We start from the raw sequence: 24,913 nt of genomic DNA, 5'->3' as shown, positions 1-24,913 counted from the left end.
CTTTAGTATTAGGTAAGAGAGGAGCTTGTCATTCAGCTCTGTGAGAGTAAGTCGGCTCCCATGAGGCACAAAGGCAAAAGTGAAGTGTGTGGGAATGCTAAGGTTAAAGACAAACAAGTCAATTGAATTTGGTTATAGCAAGAAGGAAATAGTAGCCTCAGTCCTGGCAAAATACAATTTAAATGCTGGTGTCCATTTCTGGATATGGTCTAAAACATCACTCTGGTATCATCTAGTGAAAATAGATCAGAGCCACATGTTGTAAATTTCAAGTCATATCATGGATCACCATCCTATCCTTCTCTTTTGTCTTACATATGTCAGTATTCCTGTGTTAAAACTCAGTTTCATACTACCATTATTCCAATGTAAACTTGTTTTATTTTATAGATTTATGTCCAGACTTTGTCACTCAGAATAAATTTGTTCTAAGTTATGGAAGCTATGTGCATTATAGGAGTGCTATGTAAAAACCAGTAATGGTGAATGTACCTGGATTTGCACACATCAATAGCTTCCCTAAAACCCTTTTTATCCTGGTTGCTTGACATCCTTGCACTTTGTTATAACAGTCATTAATTCCTTTGTTATTGCTGAACAAAGGATGTATAAATATGTTGCCATGACAACAGTGAAGCATCTTAATAATTAACAGACCAATTAACTATCCTGGTGAAATGCTGTGACTAAGAACAGATACGAGGCACTATGTAATTAGGGCATTGGCTTACTAGAACAGAAGTTCTGCTGGTTCCCATGGGGCACAGCCATACAGCTGCCCTGTTCTACTTTGTGACACCATGCAACAATGACTGTCTTCACAAGAGGATCTTACGTACATAGCATTTGACAGTTTGAAAGGAGGTTGGTACTTTAGAAATCACAGAGTCATGTTTTTACATGCTGCTCCTGTAAGTATTAACTCAGGTCTTCATAAATGCAAGAGATTATAGGAAAAGAGAGTTTGTCATGTATCAAGTTCCATCTGAACTGGAAAAGACATGCAGGCATTTTCACATGTTTTACTGGTATAAGCAGAGTCAGAGATACCAGAGAGCTAGCACCTAAATCACAGCATGCTCAAAGTTTACTGCTACTATTTTCTGGGTGGAGATCAGTTACTTCCTTGTGTTTGGCACATCCATGAGACCAGAATTCCCTGTGGATGAAGGCTCGAGGGCATTTATGGAACTACTTGAAAGACATAGTTATGTTTCTGTAACTAGTTAGAGCCTTCCCATTCCTCACTCCATTCCATCATGGAAATCTTATACTATGAATTTGAGGAGTTTAAACTTTTAAGAGAAGAGGAAGTCTTTGAACTTGCGTGCTTATAAGAAAATAAATGAATGAATAAATGTGTATATATGGAAAAGTACAGTATATTATGAGAGAGGTGTGTATTATTGTTCATCTAAATTTGAACTCAAAACACCTGTGTTTTCTGGAGCTACATCAAACCTGGACTATGAAGATCTCCCTCCCCTATTCTTTTCTTAAAATTTTGCTGCATGCTACACCTAGCAGTACTGAAGCAACCAAAATGGGAAACATTCTTGTCTATTATTTAATGGCTGCAGATTGCCCTCTTGTATCGCTGCTCAGCTAAATTGCAGTAGTTTTGTGCTGGGTGCCTTCTGCAACCACTTCACTTAAGCAAAAATACAAATAATATCTATGAAATGAGTCCTAGTTGCTTTCAAACAGACAATTTGCATTTCTGATTTAAAGAAAGAAACACACAGCTGTGACACCTCTTGTTTTCAGAACACAACACCACAGGGAAACCAAGCAATAAGGCAGGGCTGCATTTGGTATTAATAAGCAATTGATTGCAAAAAAGCAGAGGAAATTCTGACAATTAAATTGTTTTTTAATGGCAACTAAGTATGCTCACAGGAGGAGGTAGTGAGCTTTTCCAGTACAGATTGTAAGGGTAGTGAAGTACCAAGGAAATGTGAAAATGTCCAAAAAATAAACTGAACAGTGTAGTCATAATGGCATCTGCTGATGATTAAGTCTATGAAGTTTTTTGACCAGTATTTTTGTACTATTTTAAAGCTGTATGACATACCACAGATTTGATTTCACTCTTAGTAGGAAAGGCAGAAAGTTCCATTAATGTTCATAAGTCAAGATAAGCTCATAAATAAGTACTGATACACTACATTGTGTTCAGAATTGCAAGGATTTAGACATAACAGTTTTTTGTAGGAGTACATGAATCAATTTGCTAACACATTACACAAAAAAGTGTGATAACAGGAGAAAAAAATAAGTCACAGGAAAACGTTGCTGAAAATATATTTGTATATACATTGCTTTGAAATGTATTGCAGCCAGAACAATATTGCAGGTTAAGTGACCTGTACCTCTGTGCACTAGATACCCAATAGGTACACATGAAGTGTTGCAGGGTGGCAAAACACTGTGCCCCATCTGTACTTTTCCATGGCTTTCTTGGGCCTTTCATAGTGATCATTATTAAGCATGATAAACATTTAATTGGAAAATAGACAAAGAGTGCCTGCAAACAATGGGAAGTCTGTTGGCTGTAAGTGATGCTTTTTTCTGTGTGACTACATTTTGTTCATGTCCTAATGTAGTAGGATCAAATAATGCTGGAATTCTGTGAATGACCCTGAACTCATTTTCAGCTGCATAGCTTGAAAATAAGGTAAGAAACGTATATTGCCAGGACACTGAGCATCTCTCAGGACAAGTTCATTCTGCATAATCATTTCCTCCTGAAGTAGTTTTAACACTTATAAAACATTTTGGGGTTGTTTTTTAATTGTTTTAAAGAATGGAAGCCATATTAATTTCATCTTCTTATATTTTCTACTTAGTAATAGCCTGGTCTTTTACTGGAGATAACTGTGGCTCATTTTGTGTGTGTATGTGTGCAGGCACAATTCTTTCAGGAGGCATTTGCCAAGGCAGATGCAGGTGTCCAGTGTTGATTTTAACATGGGGACAGATCCAGTTTTACAAAGGGGAGAGACGACAACCAGCATTGGGAGAATAAAACCAGAACTCTACAAACAGAAGTCTGTGGATTCTGATGGGCAACAAGAAGATGTGAAAACATGTGGGAAACTTAATTTCACTCTCCGGTACGATTATGAAAATGAACTTTTGGCTGTCACAATTGTCAAAGCCTTAGATCTGCCTGCTAAAGACTTCACAGGAACATCCGACCCCTACGTTAAGATTTATCTGCTTCCAGATAGGAAAAAGAAGTTTCAGACACGAGTTCACAGAAAGACATTAAATCCTGTCTTTGATGAAACCTTTCAGTTTCCTGTAGCCTATGATCAACTCAGCAACAGGAAATTGCATTTCAGTGTTTATGATTTTGACAGATTTTCTAGACATGACATGATTGGGGAAGTAATTCTTGATAACCTTTTTGAAGTCTCTGATCTCTCCAGGGAAGCCAATGTATGGAAAGACATCCACTGTGCTACCACCGTAAGTAATGTGTTCCAAACCTATTAATGTGATATTTTAATTTCTGTTTTGTAGTTCATGGCAGAGCATCCTGCTTATCAGCAGATTCTAGAAGGAATAAATAAGTATGAATAAATAAAATCTTGTCAATATTTTCCTTTAAGCATAGAGAAAAAGATGCTTAGGAAGCTATAAAATTTAATTACTGAAAAAATCTTCTGGGAACATATGGTCATTCTCATAGATCATTGTGCAAGCGTAAATTAGGTTTATCTGTTAAACAATACATCACAAAAAATCAGGGTTTAACAAGAACTATTAACATCTTTTCTGGTAGGAAAATTCCCTGTCCTTCCAAGTGACTATCTATTAAGAAACAGAGCCCACACTACTCTGTTAGCAGATTTTCATTGGCTGTGAATCCTGTGAGAGACAAGAGAGGCTAAAAATGCTTGAAATTGAAAATGTTCTTTGCTAGCTGCTCTTTGCTTAGGGTCCCCTAGTAGATGTGTCTCTGTTGCTGTTGGTTACTGGCAAAACTCAAGAGACACAAGCAAGGAGAGTTAGGAAATATAAATTATTTGTTGTTTATCATTGCAAGCAAGAAAAGAAGATCTGTGCAATTCACATATAGAATGAATGAGAAACTACCATCAGAAAACTTACCAATCCCTGACCATTAACTACTGACTTAAAAATCCATGCTCATCTTCCCTGGTTAGAATTTGAGAGAAATGGTGAAACACTGTTTTTTGATGGTTTGATTGTTTTGGTGAATTGGTTACTATTTTTAACTAAAATGGTATTTTTATAGAAATTTTCCTACCCCCTGCTTTGTGAAGATAACCAGAACAATCTGTCATCTCTGTTTTTAAGAAATACTAGACATTGTATCAGGGACAGAATCTTCACATCATTCCTTCAGTAGAACCAGAGATTTCCCATATTGCTTTTCCCAAATATTTTCATGCTGTGCATAACTGCTGGAAGTGGAATCTAGGTCTGCGTGACTAAGAGGACAAGAGGGACTTGGATTTGCTCACTAGTTTGAGCATGAGGGTCATATTTCCTGAGACAGGAGAAGCACCAGGCAGCAGACAGTTTTCAGTTGTGAATTCAGGAAAATAATAATTTATTTTAACTGTGGGGTTTACCAAACTGCTCTGAACAGACTGGCACAGCTCCAGAAAACCACATCTAGGTATGCTTTGGTCTATCAAAATCAGATTTCAATTTAAGAGCTATGTTGTCAAGCTTTAAGATAAATCTGTGTTTAAGTCCTTGGAACAATACACTAGGAACATTTTTATATTTATATATATATACGTATATATTCATTTATATTTATATATAGATTACTTCTAATGTTGGCATTATCTTTTATACCATAGTAATCATTTAAATGCTTACTGGTTCATTGCAACAGGCATGTGTGTCTTTTGCTGATAACTAGATTTACTTTCAGTAAATTAGAATCCCTGGACTGTCCCATCATTTTAGGCAGATTGAAAAGGCATACCAGATAGTGCTTGTGGAGGAAGATACTAATATACATCTGGATGAGAAGGTTTGCTGATCTTGGCACTGTATTCTAATCAAAGTTGCTTCTTCACTAAGGGTTACTACATGCAGATATCAGTGCTTAGTTTGTTCTACTCATTTTACTCTGTATGAAGTTCAAGAGAAAGTATCTAGCATCTGGATTTCAACCTTTCTGCCACTGTAGCTTATGGCATTCCACATGCATGAATAAGTTTTCTCCACCTAAATCATTAACAATAAACACACACAAAAAATTAAATATTTTCTAGTATTCAGTGACTCTATCCACTTTCACAAGCTTTACCTAATTCTCAGCAAATTATGTAATGAACTGGTGTAATAGTTGTGTTGTTTTGTTGGTTTTTTTTCTGTCAAAACAGAGCCCTCCAATAAGGTGTCCTGTTACTGTATGTGCAATGTGTTGCCTTGTGTTTTACTTCAGCTGTTTCATGTGGATTAAAATTTGGTTAGTAATAAAGGTTGCTAATTCTGACATTTCAGAAACTGTAAGATGAGGGAGCCAATCCTGCACAGCAACAAACAGTGCGTAAGATATTAGTGGGGAATTACAGTGCTATGTACCAGATCTAAAGTTTACCAAAGTCACTAACTAGCAATTAAATAATTAACGTTTGCTAGAGTCAGTGAAACTTGGATCAAGCCTTGAAAAACGTAATCTGGATAGTATTTTAATTATTAAAAAAATAACTATATCCAAGGTAGGCATAGTTTGATGTTCAAAAAGAACTTGCAGTTAAAATAAATAAATAAAATTGGAGTTCTCAACAGGAACGTCCTTGCACTTTAAGAAGGAATTGTGACACCCATATGCAAATATATTTCTCTCGTATTTTTTCCTTCCTCCCTTTGCTTTGTTTCGTTGTATGTTGTATGAGGTTTCCAGATTTACTGTTCAGACATGCTTTCTGCACCAATGGTTTGCTCATACTGTTGCTAAATGATAAGTAGTAGGAAATGGTAGAAGCAATGGATCAAATAATTGGTCCAAAGCTTAAAAAGTGCAGCAGAAGCGGTCTCTCTTCAGCTTTTAGTTTTCATCTCTTGAATGGTCCAGAATTTTCTTTTTAAGATATAATGAAATTAAAAAACATTCCTATTGTCTTTGTGGAAAAAACTTGTTTTTACGATACTATCTAGGAGTTGAAGAGATCCACTAAAAAGAATTGCCAAAGTAATGAACTACAAAATTTTTCCATGGAGGAAGTTACTACAGCAGATCAGGAAATTCACCACTGTGTAAAGGCTGTCAGGCAGACATCTTTAGAGGCTTTGCTTACACATCCATAAGGAATTTTTTTTTGGTAAAGGAAACACACAGCATGGGGAAGGTGAGTCTGAGTGGATTCACTGAATCCTTTTGGCCTTAAAACCAATGACTGTGGTAAAACACAGTTTGAATCCATTTTTTTTTTCCCTTGCAGTAGTCTTTACAATAGTGCACTTTATGAAGTGCAGGATTGGTCCCTCGCATACTCACTTTTATTCTTATAGTTTTCAACCACTGATATTTATTCATCTTTTGTATTTGTATTTTGTATTTTGTTCTTTTAATTTTTCATTCATATCATTGTTTCTCTGTTATGTGTTCTGTTGGAAACCTGCAGCTATTGTATAATATGTAGCATGTATCTGTTGTAAGTGCTAAAGCATTTCATTTTTTTAATGTTAAATTACCAAGATAAATTTGGTGTAAAATTGACTGTAGAAAAGAAAAATCCTAGATGATATTATTACTCCCCAGTTTTGCTTCAACATGGGTGGCTGAATTTTCAATAAATAATCCATTGTTTACTTTGTTTGTTTGATTGATTAAATTAAATTTGAAGACAAACTAGAGGCAGCTTTGGACCACCTGCAAAGGTTGTGCAGTATACTGGTGTACTGTAATTCTTAATACACTTTAGGAAATTATTTCATAGCATCCAAGGTAAACAATATCAAATGAACAGTCAACATGTCTATCTTCTATTTTTGTGAAGTTCTTGCAAGCTTTGCATGTATTTTTGAAGTTTGTTATTCCCAATATATATGCAGTATTTTTTTTTAAACAACAAAGAAATAAAACCCATTTTTTTGAATTGCTAGTAAGTATTTAAGTGCCAGTACTCAGTATCATAAAATCATTTAAGCAAAAAGAACACTTCTTGAAATGATCTAATGTGTTCTGGATGTGGAAGTTCATCAATTTCTGATTCTTATTTGAAAATTGATAGACTGCTTTGGAAATATCTGCCTCTAATGTCATTGCTTAAAATATTGTCGGAAAGTAAATCAGTCACAATTGAAGCTCATCCCTGCAGTTCACCCTGAGCTATTGCAATTTTCCTTAGTTTTCCCTGTAGTTTACTATTTCATAAGTAGGTAAAAATAGCACACTGGACTGAGTAATGCAATAGTGGTACAGAGCTAATAACAATTTATCTTATGTAGTCATACTTTGAGGCCACATTATTTGGATTATCCTACTTCTTGGCATTCAAAGAGCAGAATTATCAGGATATATTTTATTACTGGCAGTGTAGGGGACTACGCCCTACAATTAGCTATTCTCATCAGAATGGGTTCACACTACGATTTCAGGAAATGTCCATAAAAGCTATGAAATAATGTTAAACACGTGTGAGAGAGTAAAGGCTTGAAAGCACAGAACCATTTATTATTTCTATAATGGTAACAGTGCCTTTATAGCCAAGAGTAGCTGGCACTTGTAATTTCTGATAATGATCCATATGATCACCTGCTGCTTGGTGAATGAGAGAACTCTCTGGGTCAGTCTTAACAGGAAAAGTACTTAGGTTGTTTATTTAGGTTTGGGATGTCTTTCAGGACAGTTCATAGCCAGAAAAGACAATTAAGAAAGAATGTGTTTCTTTCTAGCTGCTGAAACCAGCAAAAATTTCAATTGTTGAATATTTGTTTTTGTTTGAAACAACAAATGATTTGAATATTCTGTCTTGCTAAAAGCTAACTGCTACTTATGATCTACCTTAAATGTAAGAAATATTAGATGAATGAAGAGGGTGGTTTCCTCTGAGGAAATTAATATTTCTGTACCCAAGTGGTAGCTGGACCTTAAGTGGCCTCTGAATTTCTTGCTGCCAATATTCTCTTTGTAATCAATTCACTGCTGCTTCATATGAATATATCTGAAGCCACTTTGTTACTGTTCCATTCACATGCCAGTAGACTCCACATTTAGGTCACCTAAGTGTCTCTGTTCCCAGTTGTTCTGAAGCATGAATGAGCTCCCTTGCCAGTGGGCAAGATGAAACTACCCCCTTGGAGTACAGAGAAGATGGTTATGTAGAGAGGGCTTGACGAAACCAGCACCCAGGAGCTTCCTGGTCTCCTGTTGAGAGTATTCAGCCAGCTGGAGCTGGCCTGCTGTCTCAGGGAGTCCTCCTTCTGCAATCAGAATCACAATCAGCAGCTACTCTTAACCCAGGACATCGGGCTAAAACAAGCATTAGGCCTCCTCAAGAAGAAGACAGAGTCATTATGGAGCAGCAGGCCCCAGAGTCTCCATACCATCTTCCTCAGAGTCAAGAACAAACACAGATCTCATTGATTCATTTCCCAGGAGAATCACTCAGTCAATAAGTGGTGCTGGGAAGAAGAAAAAGAGCTGAATATATGCAAAGAATAACAGGAGAAGGACGTAAATATTAGCTGTGGGGACAAGGTTTCCAAAGTGAATTTCCTTTGAGAGATGGTAGAATTAGCTGTTTTATTCAAGCTTTGTACTACTTTTGACAATGTCTGTGCTAGCATAAATAGTATCAAATTCAAAATGCATAGATGACAAAACAGTATGCAAAAGTCCAAAGGTCTAATTCTGCCACTGCTTTATTTTTATTATTATTGTATACTGTACAGAAAGATAGTTTTTAATATGACTGAACAGCTATGAATTCAGAAATGTAAATGTCTGAATAATTTCTGTGACATCTAGAGAATGATTTTTACTTAGCATAGGCACTCACTCAACACACTGCAGGAAAATAGAAAGAAAAAATATGCATTTATTTAGGAATTAACTGTAAAATAAATTCCAATCTAGGAATTTTCTCTTGTAACCATCTCTATCATTAAAACACCATCTAAATTATAATTGTTAGGAAAGTAACTCTCAATAGTAACAGAGATTAAAAATTATAATTATTAATTACTGTAGATTATGACAATGAAATTAACATGAATGGTTTATAAGAAATTCAATTTCTAGAGCAGTATTTACTATGCAAATCACTGTTTAACAACAGAAATAAATGACACACTAGTAACAATACAAGTATATGCAATTTTGAGTTCCAGTAAAATTTACATTGTTCAATGTAAAAATCTATATTGAGTTGCTGTTAAGATGTTATTTGAATTGCAAAACATGAAAAAGAAAGGGAAAGACAAGAAGCAAGCACCAGCTAAACAAATGGCTAGAATACATTTATGATCAATTATTATTACAAAATTATTGCAAAAACGACACTTTATTTCACATATTGACAGGACACTATGTAAATTCTCTTACTGACAACATAATTGGTAACTAATTTTTCCCATTTTGTTTAGGATTATTGGTGGTAATATGTGAAAAGAAACTACCCTGAACATATTATCTCTTACTAACTTTCTCACTGGATTTGTAGGTATTCTTAGCTAAATGTTATCTCTGATTAAAATTAATGTCATGACTGGACAAATTAATCAGAACGAGAAACAGCAGAACGTTTTTCAGCAACAACAATTCTAAAAACTTGTTTGGACTAATTGGTGCTCCTCTGCAAAGTTTCAAACTTCTCCTTGTAGAGCTGTACTCTGTCTATGGCATAACTAGAGAATGTTTCTGTAGAAATGCTTCCACAGAGCCAAGTGTGAAGATGAGACTGCTGCTCTCAGTGGGTCTGATGACAAAGTAATAGAATAAGGATTATTTTTTGTCCAACTCTGCCAACCTCTGGACTGATATCCCCAACAGGCATAGAACAATGAATGTTTACTGATACTTGGAAACTGGTTAGCATATCCATTCAGGGGTGGTTGCTTTTGTAGGATGACAACTATGGTATTCAAAAAAATATAAACATTTAAAGTCTGTTTCCCTTGTTTTATTTTGTTATAGCATCACTGAAACAGAAAATGGATTGGATAGTTTGGTAGATTGGGAGTCATAAAAATAACTGAAACTGATGTGGTGCTTACCATCGTTCCAGTTCCTTAGTTCTCTACAACGGCATGCATACACAAAAGGGAAATAAATTAAAAAAAAGAAAGAAAGAAAAAAAAAATCAGTACCAATACATGTTGTTGTTGTTGTTGTTTTGTATTAGTACAGCTGTGCTTGATGCTGGTAGTTTTTATTCTTTGATTTTTGGATACCTCTTATTGGAATTTGATGGGGGAATAATGATTACAAGCATTTGTAAAGCTTTTCGTTAATTAAAATCTGCATTTAATTTAAGAAGAAAAAAATCAAAATAGGCCAAGGAAAGAAAGAAAATGTCAGGAGGGTTACCTAGGTACTGCTATAACAGAAGTTATAGGAGAATATGTAGTACATGTAAAGCAATCTGAAGGATAGTTCAGGTTTGCATGAGAGGTTGCTGCTGGTTCCAGGCTTGTGTCCTCTGAGTCATGTTTTTTTGAAGTGGATTGCAGTGCAGATGTAGTTACTGGCTTGTCTGTGCCTTGGCTTCTATAGATTTGCTCATACGAAAGGGTTCTTGTCAAACGAGTTGTGTGAACTTAATTACCTAGAGTATTATAGAGTGAGGGAAATACAAATTTTCTAGAGCACTGGGATTCTGAAGTAATTTAAATCCTATTTTTAAATCTAAATTACAAGAAATGATACTTAAGTACCCAAGGTGTTTAAAAATTTTACTCATGATAATCAGCATGATAGACAAAGGCTTTCAGAAAAAGTTTATATTTTGAGCCTTACTTTATTCATTATCTATGTCTGAACTTGTGTATTCATCTCCAAATTCATGACCCTTTAGCACACAAGTTATGAAAAACAAAATAAATCGGATGATATCCCAGCCATTTCACGTGATTCCCAGTTTCTGATACTGTCTTTTATTTACACATAATTTTAACCTTAATCCTTCAAAAGAAAATGTAGAAGTTCGTGATTCTTGGACTTCACCCTGTGTGAAACTGAAGAACATATATTTTAGTTGTATTTCTTTTAATGTCTTAGTCTTTAGTTGCCTTATGATTTCTAGAGGTCTTCACATAAATCTTACAGTTACAATCATAGCATATAACCATATGAATGCACCTGAGTATGAAGAAAGACTACCAATCTTAAGAGATATTCGAACAGAAACTTAGTAAAAATGTTAGGATTTTCAATTCCTTACTAATCAAAAAAGACACCACCGAAACAAAACAAAACAGAACAAAAATCAACAAGTGCTTCAACTAGTATCAAATTAAATTAAAAGCAGAACAAGCATCAGAGTCATTTCAAAGAATTCTGAAAGGATTTGTATTTGACCTCAGAGGATCTTGGGAACTCCTAACCATTGGTAGTAATGTATCACAGCAGGTTATCTTCACTAGGAGGAGAATTAAATGGTGTCTACAGATCAGTGCAGTGTAGCTATTAATTTTATTCCTAGCTTTTTGATCCTATGAAGAGATACTCATAAATGTCTTTGACACAGATGAGGTGGTTTATCTGAAATAGTATGTATTCTAGCCTGCTGCAGAATTTACCTACTTCCATAGAACATAGAATAGCATGACTTGCTCTGCTATGCAAAAATCAGATATTTCATGGTGATGTGACACTTTTTCTCCAGATGTGGATCACAGGTGTCAGGGGACTGTAGAATTATAGAGAGATTTTCTCAATCATAAACCCATCCCTTATTACTTCAAATTGAAGAGTGTCGCAGATTACAGAGCTCTGGTGACTTCACTTCACCCCTTTGGATGGCCTGCTGTGTGGGATGACAGCCCCACTCTCTCTTATTGTCCAGGCATTATTTTGCATTAGGCATGTTGCTTTTTCATTTCATGGTCAAAAACACTGGCCTTGATTACAGGGCATTTTACGAGTTCTTTTCCAATATGATTTCAGTACACAGGGTTTAAAAAGGAAAGAAAAAGGACTAAACATTAGTATAAAATTGTTGCCATTTTGTTAAGCACTTATGTTTTTCATAAGTCTTCCATAAAGTAAGGTAGAGTAACTACCACATGGAGCTTTGCAAGTATTTTGAGCAGTGCTTTTTTTTGAAAGCATTTAAGTCATGGCAAATAGCCCTGTCTGAATTGTTTATCATTTGAGCTCACTCAAACTTCTGAGTGTATATAATTTATCTTCAGAATGTAATAATAGAAGATTCAAATTCATTCTCCCACCTTGCAAAAAATGGCTTTCTCACTATTCACCTACACAATTCAACTCTCTGGAGGAAGAATTTATGCCATCTTAGTCTTTTTCATGATCTGTACACTGTGCTCCATGACCCAACCCATCCTCACCACCTCCCTCAACTCAGACTTCACACTTTGAAGGGTTGGAAGGGGGGGAAGTACATTTTCTTTTCAAAGAAAAGGGTGAGATGTCTTTCATGAATGTATATGAGGACCAGTGATCAGTCTGAATTCAGAAAGCAATGGTAGTAACAGAGGCTGTGTTTAAAACACAAATTCCATATTTGACAAACCCGTGAAGTGTTACAGAGGACAACTGTTGCTTTAATAAGTAATTGAAAAGGATTACACTTAATTTGTTGAAATTTTATCTTTTCTGAACTAAAAAAGTGAATCTGCTCACTTTCTCTGTGTGTATTCTGTGGTACAAAGTTGTGCAGTTTGTGTGAAAGAAGTAAGGAGCTGGGCAGAAGTGGGTACAGAATGTCTATGATGTAGACTGGATGAGCTAAATCATTTTGAAATCCTGAAAAATCCTGACAAGTATGAAATTAACCCACAGAAAACGTTCACATGCACATTGTTCTTAATACTCAGAACAGAATTACAGTAAATCAACTGAACTTGCGAACTGACCAACCTACTTGTCAATCTTTTATTTGCAGTGCAACAGGGAGTTTAAAACTATTTTAAAACTACATTTTTCTATCTGGAGTTCATAATACAGAAAAAAAAAAAGAATAAAAACTAACAATGCATGTGATTAAATCCATCTTTATTCAAGAAAGATTGGAGTATCTATTTCAGGTTAAAGCACTAAACCAAAGGAAGCTAGTATGACTTCAAGTAAGTAGAAATGCAAAGAATCCTCATTTTGACTCATAACTATGAGCAATATTTTTGTCATCTACTCAGCAGTAATTATTTTAGCATGCATCATTTAAAAATATATCATGCTCACCTTCTCATGCTAGATCAGCTGCATCATAAATCCAGCTGAACTCAAATTCATAAACTCAGAGTAGTTGCAGTTCTGACAGATAAAATACTGAAGATGTGACATTAAAAATAAGAATTTTAGTAAAGTTAAAAATAAGTCTTCGAGGTCATATGAGCATGCTTGAGAATTGCTGCCTTACAGAGCTGACCGCCTTACAAGATCCTTACAAGCTATTATTTAAATATCCTGACTTGTTCATAATGCATTATTGTAGGGTTTGTTTTGCTTGTGTTTTTTGAGGAAAAGGAGTAGGAAGTTATTTACTATCTTAAAAGAACAGGAATAATTCAGAGTATAACTAATATCTCGAAAGGTAAACTTGTGTCATATTAGGAAATTATATATTCTTGTGTATAATTAAGGAAGAAAAAAAAGAATTATGGGAAGGACTCTTCCTTAGATCGCATTTGGCAGATGTGGTGCCTGAACTATATAGCTTCTTTTTTTTTTTTTTTTTTAATTTGCAGCAAATTGTCACAACATAGAAACTATTCCTCCATGAGTATGATCAAGATCCTTTCAGACCTTATCTATGTTCCCTAGTATAACATCCTCCTAGAAGTTGTCCTTGAGGCAGGAAAGTATGAAGTGCTACTCTTTTCCTTTGCTTTTCTTCTAGAACAAAACAACCCATTAAACAGGGTAAGATCAATAAGGCTAGTAATGTTTAGAAGCACATTTATCTTTTTGAAGCCCTCAGACAGGTTGAACCTTTCAGAAGCATACATATGTGCATGAATAAAACTGCTGCATTCATTTCAGCGGTTAAAATGCAAGGAAATGTGTGTGAAATAAATATCCCACTTGATTTATTTATACTGGGGATAATGCAATCTGAGTTCTTCCAAGAGAAGAGCATGGCATTCTACAATCATCATCTTTTCTCATTGTGAATTCAACACAAATGCTTCCAGATAAAAATGTTTGTGCTTTTGATTTAAATTCTACCTTTGGTAACTCTAGATCCTGTCATTAAAATATTAGCCTATTTGTACTTTCTCTGTATGTCATAGAAATAATTTCCAAATATTCTTGTTCTAGCATCTTTGGACATATCTGAGGCTGCAAAAGATGTCTCTCTGTAGATTAAAAATATTTCTAATATTCTGCATGGTATGAAGTGAATTGTTGTCAGTGTGACTGAATTTCTAATAATTGCTTTTCTTTTTCAGGAAAGCATAGATTTGGGTGAGATCATGTTTTCCCTTTGTTATTTGCCTACTGCTGGGAGAATGACATTAACAGTCATCAAATGCAGAAATCTCAAAGCAATGGATATAACTGGTGCATCAGGTGAATCTGCTTCTTTTTTAAATATCATAGCAAGCTTCTTCAGAAAGGAGACAAAAAGCAACCTCTTCTTTTAGAGCATGTTTAGCATGGTTCTGAATGGAATAAGCATAAGCATAGGTATAGGACCTATGCAGAGCTATGTATGTCACTCTGAAAATACTGCCTCCTATTCATTTACATATAAACTACAACAGCTACAAAGACCAGAATAACACTATTTGATAGAGCAAATTCTCAGCTACAAAATGCTATTTTTCAATAGAGTCTCTATCATTAGCTATGCATTTTTGTCAGCTATGAAAGAGTCTCCATGCCACACTCACATCATAAATATCTGCACCATCATAAGTGATCCACAATTTTATAGCTGCTGTGTTGGCATCATTGCTGAAACACTAGGGTGTTGGTTGATGCTCGGCTTAACATGAGCCAGCAGTGTGCCCAGGTGGCTAAGAAGGCCAACGGCATCCTGGCCTGTATTAGAAATAGTGTAGCCAGCAGGAGCAGGGAGGTGATCATCCCCCTGTACTCAGCTCTGGTACGGCCGCACCTCGAGTACTGTGTTCAGTTTTGGGCCCCTCACTACAAGAAGGACATTGAGGCCCTGGAGCGTGTTCAGAGAAGGGCAACAAAACTGGTGAGGGGTCTGGAGCACAAGTCTTATGAGGAGCGGCTGAGGGAGCTGGGATTGTTCAGTCTGGAGAAGAGGAGGCTCAGAGGAGACCTTATTGCACTCTACCACTTCCTGAAGGGAGGTTGTGGTGAGAAGGGGGTGGGCCTCTTCTCCCTGATAAATAATGACAGGATGAGAGGGAATGGCCACAAGTTGTGCCGGGGAAGATTTAGATTAGACCTGAGGAAACATTTTTTCTCTGAAAGAGTGGTCAGGCACTGGAATGGCCTGCCTAGGGAGGTGGTTGAGGCACCATCCCTAGCGCTGTTCAAGAAGCGTTTAGATGAGGTGCTAAGGGATTTGATTTAGTAGTTGGGTAGGGATAGTGATAGGAGGATGGTTGGACTAGATGATCTTGTAGGTCCTTTCCAACCTTATGAACCTATGAACCTATGAACCTTGCTGTTTTCATATCCACTTGTTTGGTCTTCATAAATGTATGGCAAATGTTGATGTATTTTGATGAGTGTGATATTTTCTGCAAGGAATTCACTATTGTTTCATATATACTTCCATGTCAGATGCCATTTTGTGAGCCTTCCCCTCTGCTGCTATCTGTCACACAGCAACAAAATGTAGCAGGATATTGTCAGAAAGGTTCATCCTCTACTGCCAGACCACCATCATCTATCTCTAAAATCATGGGCCAACATAATAAAATAGGAGGCATTACTTTTGGGGCAGCCCTCATACCTACTATCTTTGGTCTGGGGTTTGGTACATCCATTCAGAAATTTTATACCTTTCAATTGCATTGTTACCATATAGAAAACATGGATTCCCAAAGTCACTAAAGAAGCTGAATTTTATATTGCATTAATGTGGCATACCTACAGAAATACTGTATTTTTTCTACAAGTTTGAGAGACTTGGAGTCCAAGTACACACTGCTTATTGTCTGTTACTTAGATCCATATGTCAAAGTGTCACTGATGTGTGAGGGACGAAGACTGAAAAAGCGGAAAACAACCACAAAGAAGAATACACTCAATCCAGTTTATAACGAGGCCATCATCTTTGATATCCCTCCAGAGAATGTGGACCAGGTCAGCCTCTCCATTGCAGTGATGGATTATGATCGGTAAGCACTATTTTCTCTCGAAATATTAATCTTCAGTTTGACATTATCTAGTCATTGCAAGCAACTGATTTCTACCTCCCTGAGCTTTCAAGTAGGCTCAGTGCCAGAAAAGATGAAGTCTTCGGGCCTTTTCCTGAGTAGGTTTGAGGCTTCCTCAACTTTTAGAGCTTGGTCCATTTTATCTTTGGCAAGGAAGAAGCTTGGCTAAATCTCCTTATCTGCCACTAGCAGTGGCATGCATTTCTGTCCCCATCTAGTGGTTGTAGTATGTAAAAGTTCGTCAGTTGTGCCTCTTGGTTTAAAGACACTTTTGTCTCCAGTTCCTACTTAAATTTCAGGTATTTGAAATCAATTGAAACTTTCATGCCTAAGAAAGAATTAGATGCCTAACTGCCTCATTTAATTAAATCATTGTTAATTATTTGGATGAATCCTTCAGTTCATCCCTCACTGATTACACATCTTAGCCTCAGCTGATCTGTATCTTCACTGAGAATTGAAAATACTCCTGCTCAGAGTACTTTAAATACTGCAAGGTAAATTAGGCAGTGTCTGACAGTATTGTGTCTGATCCAAGTCTTCTTCTTTCAAGGGCTGTTAGTAATGAGCTCTTGATATTGCAAAGCAAATAAACAGTCAAAGTCCAGTTTACTTATACAAATGTCAGATTATCTTTCCTCACCATCATATTTCATTTTGCTTCTACAAATTCTGTTATGTCTTGTTCAAATGTGAAAGGGACACTGCAACGCCATTAGGGGGAGAAATGTAGAGCAACTTGCATACATCCAGTCCTCTTCCTCTGCTCCTTTCAAAATGTTAACTAAGAGGAAGGTAGAAGATATTATTCTCAGGTACCTGTAGGGAAGGTAAGAGAAATACTTTCTGGATTCCTTCAACAAGTCAATGACACTGCTAGGAATTCTGAAATACTATGGTAAACCCCTTATTGCTGTAACACCTTGCCTTTTCCATTTTTAGCAGAAGTTCCAATGAGAACAATTAGAGCTAGGAAATATACTGTCAATTATGTCTGAAACATTTGGAGCAGGAATTTATTCCCTGGTATCTTCCATCACCCTCCTTTACAACAAAATTTAAGCGTGCTTTCCTTGAATCTTTTGGGTGCTAACATTTTAGTGGCAAAGTTTAAATTTTCGTTGCTATTTTTATAGCTTTTAGAAGCAGTCTGGGAGAGACTGGAAGTTTTGGATGGTATTACAGAGTTTCTTGTTACTATATTTCCACTAATATCTGTCATAAATTTTAGGAAAATCTTGTACATATATTCTGTATTGCATGAAACTAGTAAACAATTATATATCAAATGTTAATCAAACTACATTAAAAATAATTCTCTTTCTTTACAATTCTCAGAGTAGGGCACAATGAGGTCATTGGAGTATGTCGGACAGGAATTGATGCTGAAGGGCTTGGAAGAGATCACTGGAATGAAATGCTGGCTTACCCTCGGAAACCAATAACTCACTGGCATCCATTGGTAGAGGTAAGAAGTAGCACAATTTTCTCCTCCTCAGTGTATTGAATGATTGGGATTATTCATTCTCTCACATTTATGTGCTTCTAAGAATCATGAAAATCAGTGCATCATGGTTGCCACTGCCCATTTATCAAAATGTTGCAATATCCTTAGCACGATCTAATTCTAGTTGCTTAGGTTTATTTTTATTTATAGCTGACATTTCAAATATTTTCGTGAGGATACCACATGTTACAGCACTGCAACATTAAAATTTTTTAAATTCCAGAGGTTTTGATCTTACATCCATTTTTAAGAGGTCATTTGTAGGCAGTTCAAAAGCAATTTTTTCCTATTCAAAAATCTTCAGCATTACATCAGTTATGCTGCTAAAAATTAATCTGAAACTGGCTAATTATGCTAATTTGAGGGGGAAAAAAAAGACAGCAACTACCTCTAGATTTACTTTCACTCGAAGTTTATTCACGTGAATTGGTGATTGTATCTACAACTCCTCACACTTAGACTCCATCTTCAGCATTGTGTGGCCATATCTTACTTGTTTTCCATATACAAAATGCTAATTAGCTTTGAGTTTGAAACGATTCATAATGAAGACTCGACAAGAACCAGCTCTTGTCTTAGGACAGAGGATGCATCATCAAGATCTCCTCCACATTAGCCTCTATAGAAAAATGATTTGCTGTTTGAGGCAGCACAAGACATTTGGTTTCCCCACTGTGTACTGCATTGCTGTGCAGCATCTCCAGTGATAGAAAAAAATCAAGGCTTCAGTAGAATACCTGAAGAGTATGAGGATAGGGAAACTGAGTCAATGCAAAACTGAAGCCTCTTTTGCGATATTCTTGTCTTTCTCTGAATTATGTAGGCTTGGCAAAGGGAATAGAAGCCCTGGGTGGTAAAATAAACCCAATTCCGTGAAAGTCAGAGGAATGTTTAGGTCTCCAGGAGTTTTCTTTCCATTATTAGTTCTGATGAAGACTTAGACCCAGAAGGGGTCTGGTTGTGACTCATATTCTTCTTTGAGGGATTCCTTCATCCTCTGAAATGAGTATTAGTCATGGCAAGATTAATGACATTTGTAAAATCAATGTTTTTCTTGCAGTTACCTGGCCGAGCAACCAGTTTTGATAGCCAAGGATCTTGTTCATCACCAAAACCACCACTTACACCCTAGGGAACAGGAGTGGATTCATTATGTTCAGTGTCCAATGCTCCCACGTAGCTCACATCTACATAAACAGGTTTGGCTTCCACAGGTGAACTGTATCCCTATTTTTGTATTAAAATACATTTTTCCTATTTAAGTCTTATATTACAGTTTATAATTTCTTCTTACCTTATGAAAGAAGATAACTTGAGCCAAATAGAATCCTTTCTCATAAAAATTCACTCATCTGTTTTCTCTCTGGTATATATCCAGTATCATATTCACTATCTTTGAATAGACAAAGAAATCAAAAAGAACAGTCCCTAAAGCAATTCAAAACCACTGCAGATTGTAATGCTCAATTCTTTTGTGAAAGAGCAAACAGTCGTATATGGCTCTTGTAGTAAATCTTGTCTAAATTGCACTAAATTCTGTGTGACTTCTCAAGATAAGACTTCAAGCTGAAAAATGTATGAAAAAGGAAGAAAGGAAGAGAGAAATAGAAAAGTAAAAATAAAAGAAGAGAAAGAAGGAAAAGAAAAGAAAGAAAAGAAAAGAAAAGAAAAGAAAAGAAAAGAAAAGAAAAGAAAAGAAAAGAAAAGAAAAGAAAAGAAAAGAAAAGAAAAGAAAAGAAAAGAAAAGAAAAGAAAAGAAAAGAAAAGAAAAGAAAAGAAAAGAAAAGAAAAGAAAAGAAAAGAAAAGAAAAAGCAAAGAAAAAGCAAAGAAAAGAAAAAGCAAAGAAAAGAAAAAGCAAAGAAAAGAAAAAGCAAAGAAGGAGAGAAAAAGAAAGAATGAAAACAACAACAATAGTAATTATTGCCACATTTTGACTGAAATGTTAGTTATTTCCTTGGGCAGGGTGGAGGGACTGATCTAAAGACCTCTGAAGCCACATCAATTGAGTAGGATCCTACAGGCTTCACTGGATTTTACTTCAGCCTTTATGGTAGAGGTCCTGTCACTGGATCTATGCAGTTATAATATTCCAGCAATGAGGATGCCTGCTGCACCTACAGGAGCTCATTAAACTGGCTGGCATAACTGCCTTCCAGGATAACAGCTATATTTGGTAGCAGTTTTACTTCAGTCATCCACTAGCTCTGCATGACATTGAACAACAGATATGGATGTGTCATTGTGGACAGCAAATATTTTTATGACAAGTTTTGTGGAGGTTTCCGTAGCTCCCAAGCTGATGTGTATAGCACTTTCAGTAGAGCCTGTTTGCTGTGGGCATCTTGCATCCCATTTTCAGTCTTTATTCAGGCCAAACTGTAGGTGTGAAAATACTCTGATGCAACAATCTATTTTATGAATTTTAAACATTCAAAAACATGAACAAAAGCTGTGGTTACAAAAAAAAAAAAAAACATTTTTTTGTTTCTTTCTTGATTTACTATGATAGTGTTAGATTTGTACTTTTAACTGAGTATGTAGCTCATGTTTCTGGTCCCTCACTTGATATCTGAGATCAAATATCCAAAATGAATTTGCAATGTTTTTTGTATCAATTTATGGAAAAAGAAATTGAAATGTAAGAATTTTATAAACAAGAAAATTTGTTCATTAGAAAATACACAGTGAGCAATTACAAAACAAAATCATCTGTTGAAGTGAGCTGATTTAAAAACTGGAGGAGAACTGAATGTTATTTTGTAGATTTTATTTTCTTTTTTTTTAACATTACAGATTACCTCAGTGAGCTGATTTATTTATTTGTTTGTTTGTTTGTCATGAAGAGCATAGAAAAGACTGAATGGTTGTACCTGAGATTTTGAAGGCTGTCCTTAACATTCTAGGGATTTTTGAAGGTAACAAAAAGGAGTAATTAAAAACTATTTCATACACATGAAGAAAGCAAGCCAAATAGAAAAATAGAGCTTTCAGGTATTCCATATTTATTATTAAAAACATTAATGATAATGGCTTCAACTGAAGTTTATCCATGTCTGTTCAAAGTTGCTTTCCGTGGTCTCTCAAGAGAAATGCATTTCCCAGAGAGGGCTGATAATTCTGAATACTCATCTTTCCTGTTCAAGATTCTATTTTCATCACCATAAATGTAAAGCTACCTTGCAGAATTTCATTTCTCTATTTTCTCTAGGTGTCTAATATTTAAAATACAAGATCTGTGGCCTAGATCATTTTCTCAGTGGTTTTGTGATGCTGATATAGATACATAGCTATGTACACGGAGACTGAAAAACTATTTTGTGTATACATTTATCTTAATACAAATTATATCAGCTGTGGCCTTTGTGGCCTAGAAAATATTTTTTGTAATGTGGTACTGTAACAGTTGACTAAATGTTCTTTGCACTTTTTTGCACTTATTATCCAAAAAGCTAAAAATTTCACAATGAAATGTAGCATAAGTGTTCAGCAATGAGCAACACCTTTTTAACTATTTCATTTGTATCTATGAGTATCCTGAATGTTTCATCGTAAATGGGATGATATTTCAATTGTCATTTCCTTAAATTTAAATTGTCCAACACCAAAGGAATAATTGCTCAATTTTTGCCCTGTTGGTTTTTTGTTTGTTTGTTTGCTTGCTTTTGGGTGTTTGCTTTCTTCTCGAGGGGGAAAGAGAAGTGGGGGAAGGGGGGAGGGTGAGAGATGCAGAGAGTTTTTTATTGTTTTCTTTTTGTTGTTGTGTTATTCATTTGTTTTCTGTGTGGTTAATAACAATACTGTATGACTACTGTGTCTAAACTTGATTTATGGCTGCTCTGCATCTATGAAAAATCAGGCTGCAAAATTACCAAGATATATAATTTCAAAAATGATCCCCTGATTAATTTATATTAGTTGCTTATCAGTGATAAATATGAATAATGCAAAATACTATAATTTTTCATTTCTTTTTCTGCTTTCTTAGTTATCTTAAGGTAGAGTATATAGTTAAAACAACCAGCCTGTTGGCTTTAAGGCCTGGTGCACTCATAGAAGTATCCTCTGAGTAAAAGCTTAGCAGAATTAGTCAGTGAAAATATTGCTTTATCTAACTCTTTACAAAGAGCTATAAAAGGTTTTAATTTGCACAGCTGTTGTAAATTTCATACTCCCGTACTGAATATGCATTTGTTACTTATCCACATTTCTGCCATGTCTGATTTGAGAGAAATCAAATTTGGCAAGTGATTGGTGTTAAATATGTAATAGTATTTTAAAAGAATTTGAAAAACTCATAATCCTGAGGCTAACTCAAAAGCCTGAGTTGTTTCTATTGAAATGTTTTACTGGAAACAGTAACTGTATTTAATAAGAATTGTATTTTGCACTGCAGAGCGTTTTTTGTACTTTCACAACTGTAAACCACAGAACTGTACAGAGAAAGTGTGTGATGGATTAAGTGGTTTCAGGAGAGCTGTTAAAGTTTATATTTATTTTCAATAATGCACCATAAAGTGAAAAAAGCCCACATACAAATGTATCTAATGAGTCATTCTAGTCTTTTGGGTAAATACTGTTTTCAAACAATTGCTTCCCTTCCTCATATTAAATAAGTTTTCAGGGACCATTAGGTTTGCTCTGAGCAACCATAAAATTATTATTAGGTCTATGCAAAATGTTAACTAAGGCCCTACAACACAGGTAGATTTAAAGCTTCACTGTCATTGCCGATGGTAGCATAGGTTAGACTGCACTTCATGTTCTCAGCTTTGGTTGGATGTACTGTATCCATCTACTGATAAAACTTTTGTCATCACCCTCTTAGCAAGTGACCAGCATTTTTTCCATTATCTTTCTTTCTAACATAAGCTTCAGTGTAAGCTGGCTTCTACATGCTCAAACAGTAGATTCTTGACCCTTATTTTTGTCTGTATTGCCCAAAGATGACTCCTGACCTTAAAGTGCAGTATATGAAACCTGTGTTGTCCTGACCAAAAGGTGTAGGATCACTACACTTCTCATTTTCATTCTATGAAGAGCTTTCAAGGAAATAACTTTCCCACTCCACAGTCCTCTATTATTACCAGAGGTTATGGAATCAGTAACATTGGATGTATTTTGGCTTCTAGGAAGCACCGAGGGCTATATACATGTCTCAGGAACATGTACAAAGAAAGTGGTCAGGACAAATAGGATAAAACAAAGCTTAGTATACCGAGACAAAACTTCTCCTGGAACATTTCATTTAAACATTTCTAAGTAACAGACCCTTTTGCTTTAAAGAATCACAACCCTCTTCATTATTTTGAGCAAGCATGAATTATTTTCATTAGGTTATTTTTTTTTTCAAAGGGAATAAACAGTTATTTCTGATCTTCTTTCTATAGATGCATTTTTTGAGCAATATTAGGAGAACTGATTTTCCAAAAGACACATAATCAGTCCATCCATTTCACCTAATTTTCAGGATTTTTTAATGGCTTCTATTTAATCATTTTGAAAGTTTTTAATGCAGTGTTGCACAGATTATACATGATGCTCTAATTCCAAGATTATCTTACTACTTTTTTTTAATCAATTAACTGATTATATCCAATAAACTTTCATATGTGCTGTTTTTTATCACGCCATCATGTTAATTTCATTAGTGGTCTCATAAGATGTCTACTCAGACTTCTGAAATCATTTGACTATACTTTAAGTGTGTAAGAATTTAAAATAAGGGTAACTGTTTTAGAACTCAGAAACAGAGTTCTCCTGCTGAGAATGCAAATTTTTTAAGGGATCCATATATGTGCCTGCAAAATTTGAAAAGCATTTTTTTAGAGAACACAAAAACTTAATTTGCACATGCAAGCATTTGCACTTGAAAAAATGTGAAATTGGTACTGTTTAGCAATTCTATCAAAACAGAACACCCACGCCTAATCAGAATGGGTTTCATTTCATAATATATAATGGACACAACTATACTGAAACAGTTCCTTGATCTGAGAAGTTCATATGATTTTATTTCTACAAATGAATATGCTTGAAATATCTGTAGGTGTTAAAATATGACCTAAGTGTTAATTAGATACTAAGGTAGTTTTTAAACAAAGTACATGTAATATATATCAGACCATCCAAAATGCAGATGAAATACAGTATGGATAGCAAGACTATTAATGCAAGATTGGATGGAAAATGTTCTCTCTCATTCACACCACAGCTAAGTTTAAACCTCTGCTTGGAATTAACTTTCACATGGCTTTTGAGGCTTGTTAGTCTAAACTGAGCTCTCTGGTGTCAGAAAACACTTAAACTGTGCCAGAGAGCATACTGAAGAGCTAAGAAAAACTAAGGAAAATGTAGCAGGAGACACACAGTTATTCAGTACAACTGCAAACTCTATAAAATGAAAAGCTTCCCTTGAAAACTGATAATTATTCCTATATTCATATCACCTATCCTTTCTTTATGTACAGTTAAGAAAGCAGAAAAAGGGAGGTGCATGAAGAGCAGATAATATTAATGGTAGGAATTAAATGAGGGGGTTTATCATAGCCATTTGTGACGTCCAAAGCATCACAATACCTTAACTTCAAAACTCATTTGTTTACTAGTCCAGATGAACAAATATCTCAAACACAATTCCACTTTCCCATGGTCCTGGCTGGAAACTGGCAGATTTGTAACAACACACAGCAATCCAGGTGCTGGAACTCTTAAGAAGGATGAAACTGCATGTGGGATTTAAATATCACAGGGGAATCTGGCCAGGAGAAAGGAACTAACACCTTCAATCTTGTGCTAAGTGCAAGGAGATGCTTGATGATAGCAAGTGCTCAGGTCTGTGATTTTATATTTTATCTGATAGCACTTCTACAGTGCTTCTGTTGCTGGGAAACCTCCTCTTTACTGACTCAAAGAGA

General features: G+C 35.5%; 1 protein-coding gene across 1 annotated transcript in view; it reads left to right on the top strand.

Annotated features, from left to right (window-relative positions):
* Positions 1-19,407, top strand: part of SYT10 (synaptotagmin 10) — a 34,327-nt gene extending 14,920 nt beyond the window's left edge. The window contains exons 3-7 of the mRNA XM_065742655.1: positions 2,910-3,474; positions 14,578-14,698; positions 16,281-16,452; positions 17,830-17,959; positions 19,059-19,407. Of these exons, the coding sequence (XP_065598727.1) occupies positions 2,910-3,474; positions 14,578-14,698; positions 16,281-16,452; positions 17,830-17,959; positions 19,059-19,130 (1,060 nt within the window). The 3' untranslated portion in view covers positions 19,131-19,407. The remainder of the gene's footprint in view (positions 1-2,909; positions 3,475-14,577; positions 14,699-16,280; positions 16,453-17,829; positions 17,960-19,058) is intronic.
* The last annotated feature ends 5,506 nt before the right edge of the window (positions 19,408-24,913 follow it).

This window comes from Cyrtonyx montezumae, unplaced genomic scaffold, assembly GCF_038088225.1.
Source record: "Cyrtonyx montezumae isolate F1298 unplaced genomic scaffold, pur_monq_1.0 scaffold_3, whole genome shotgun sequence".
NCBI lineage: Eukaryota > Metazoa > Chordata > Aves > Galliformes > Odontophoridae > Cyrtonyx > Cyrtonyx montezumae.
The sequence above is the reverse complement of the archived record's forward strand: the minus strand, read 5'-3'. Positions and strand labels throughout refer to the sequence as shown.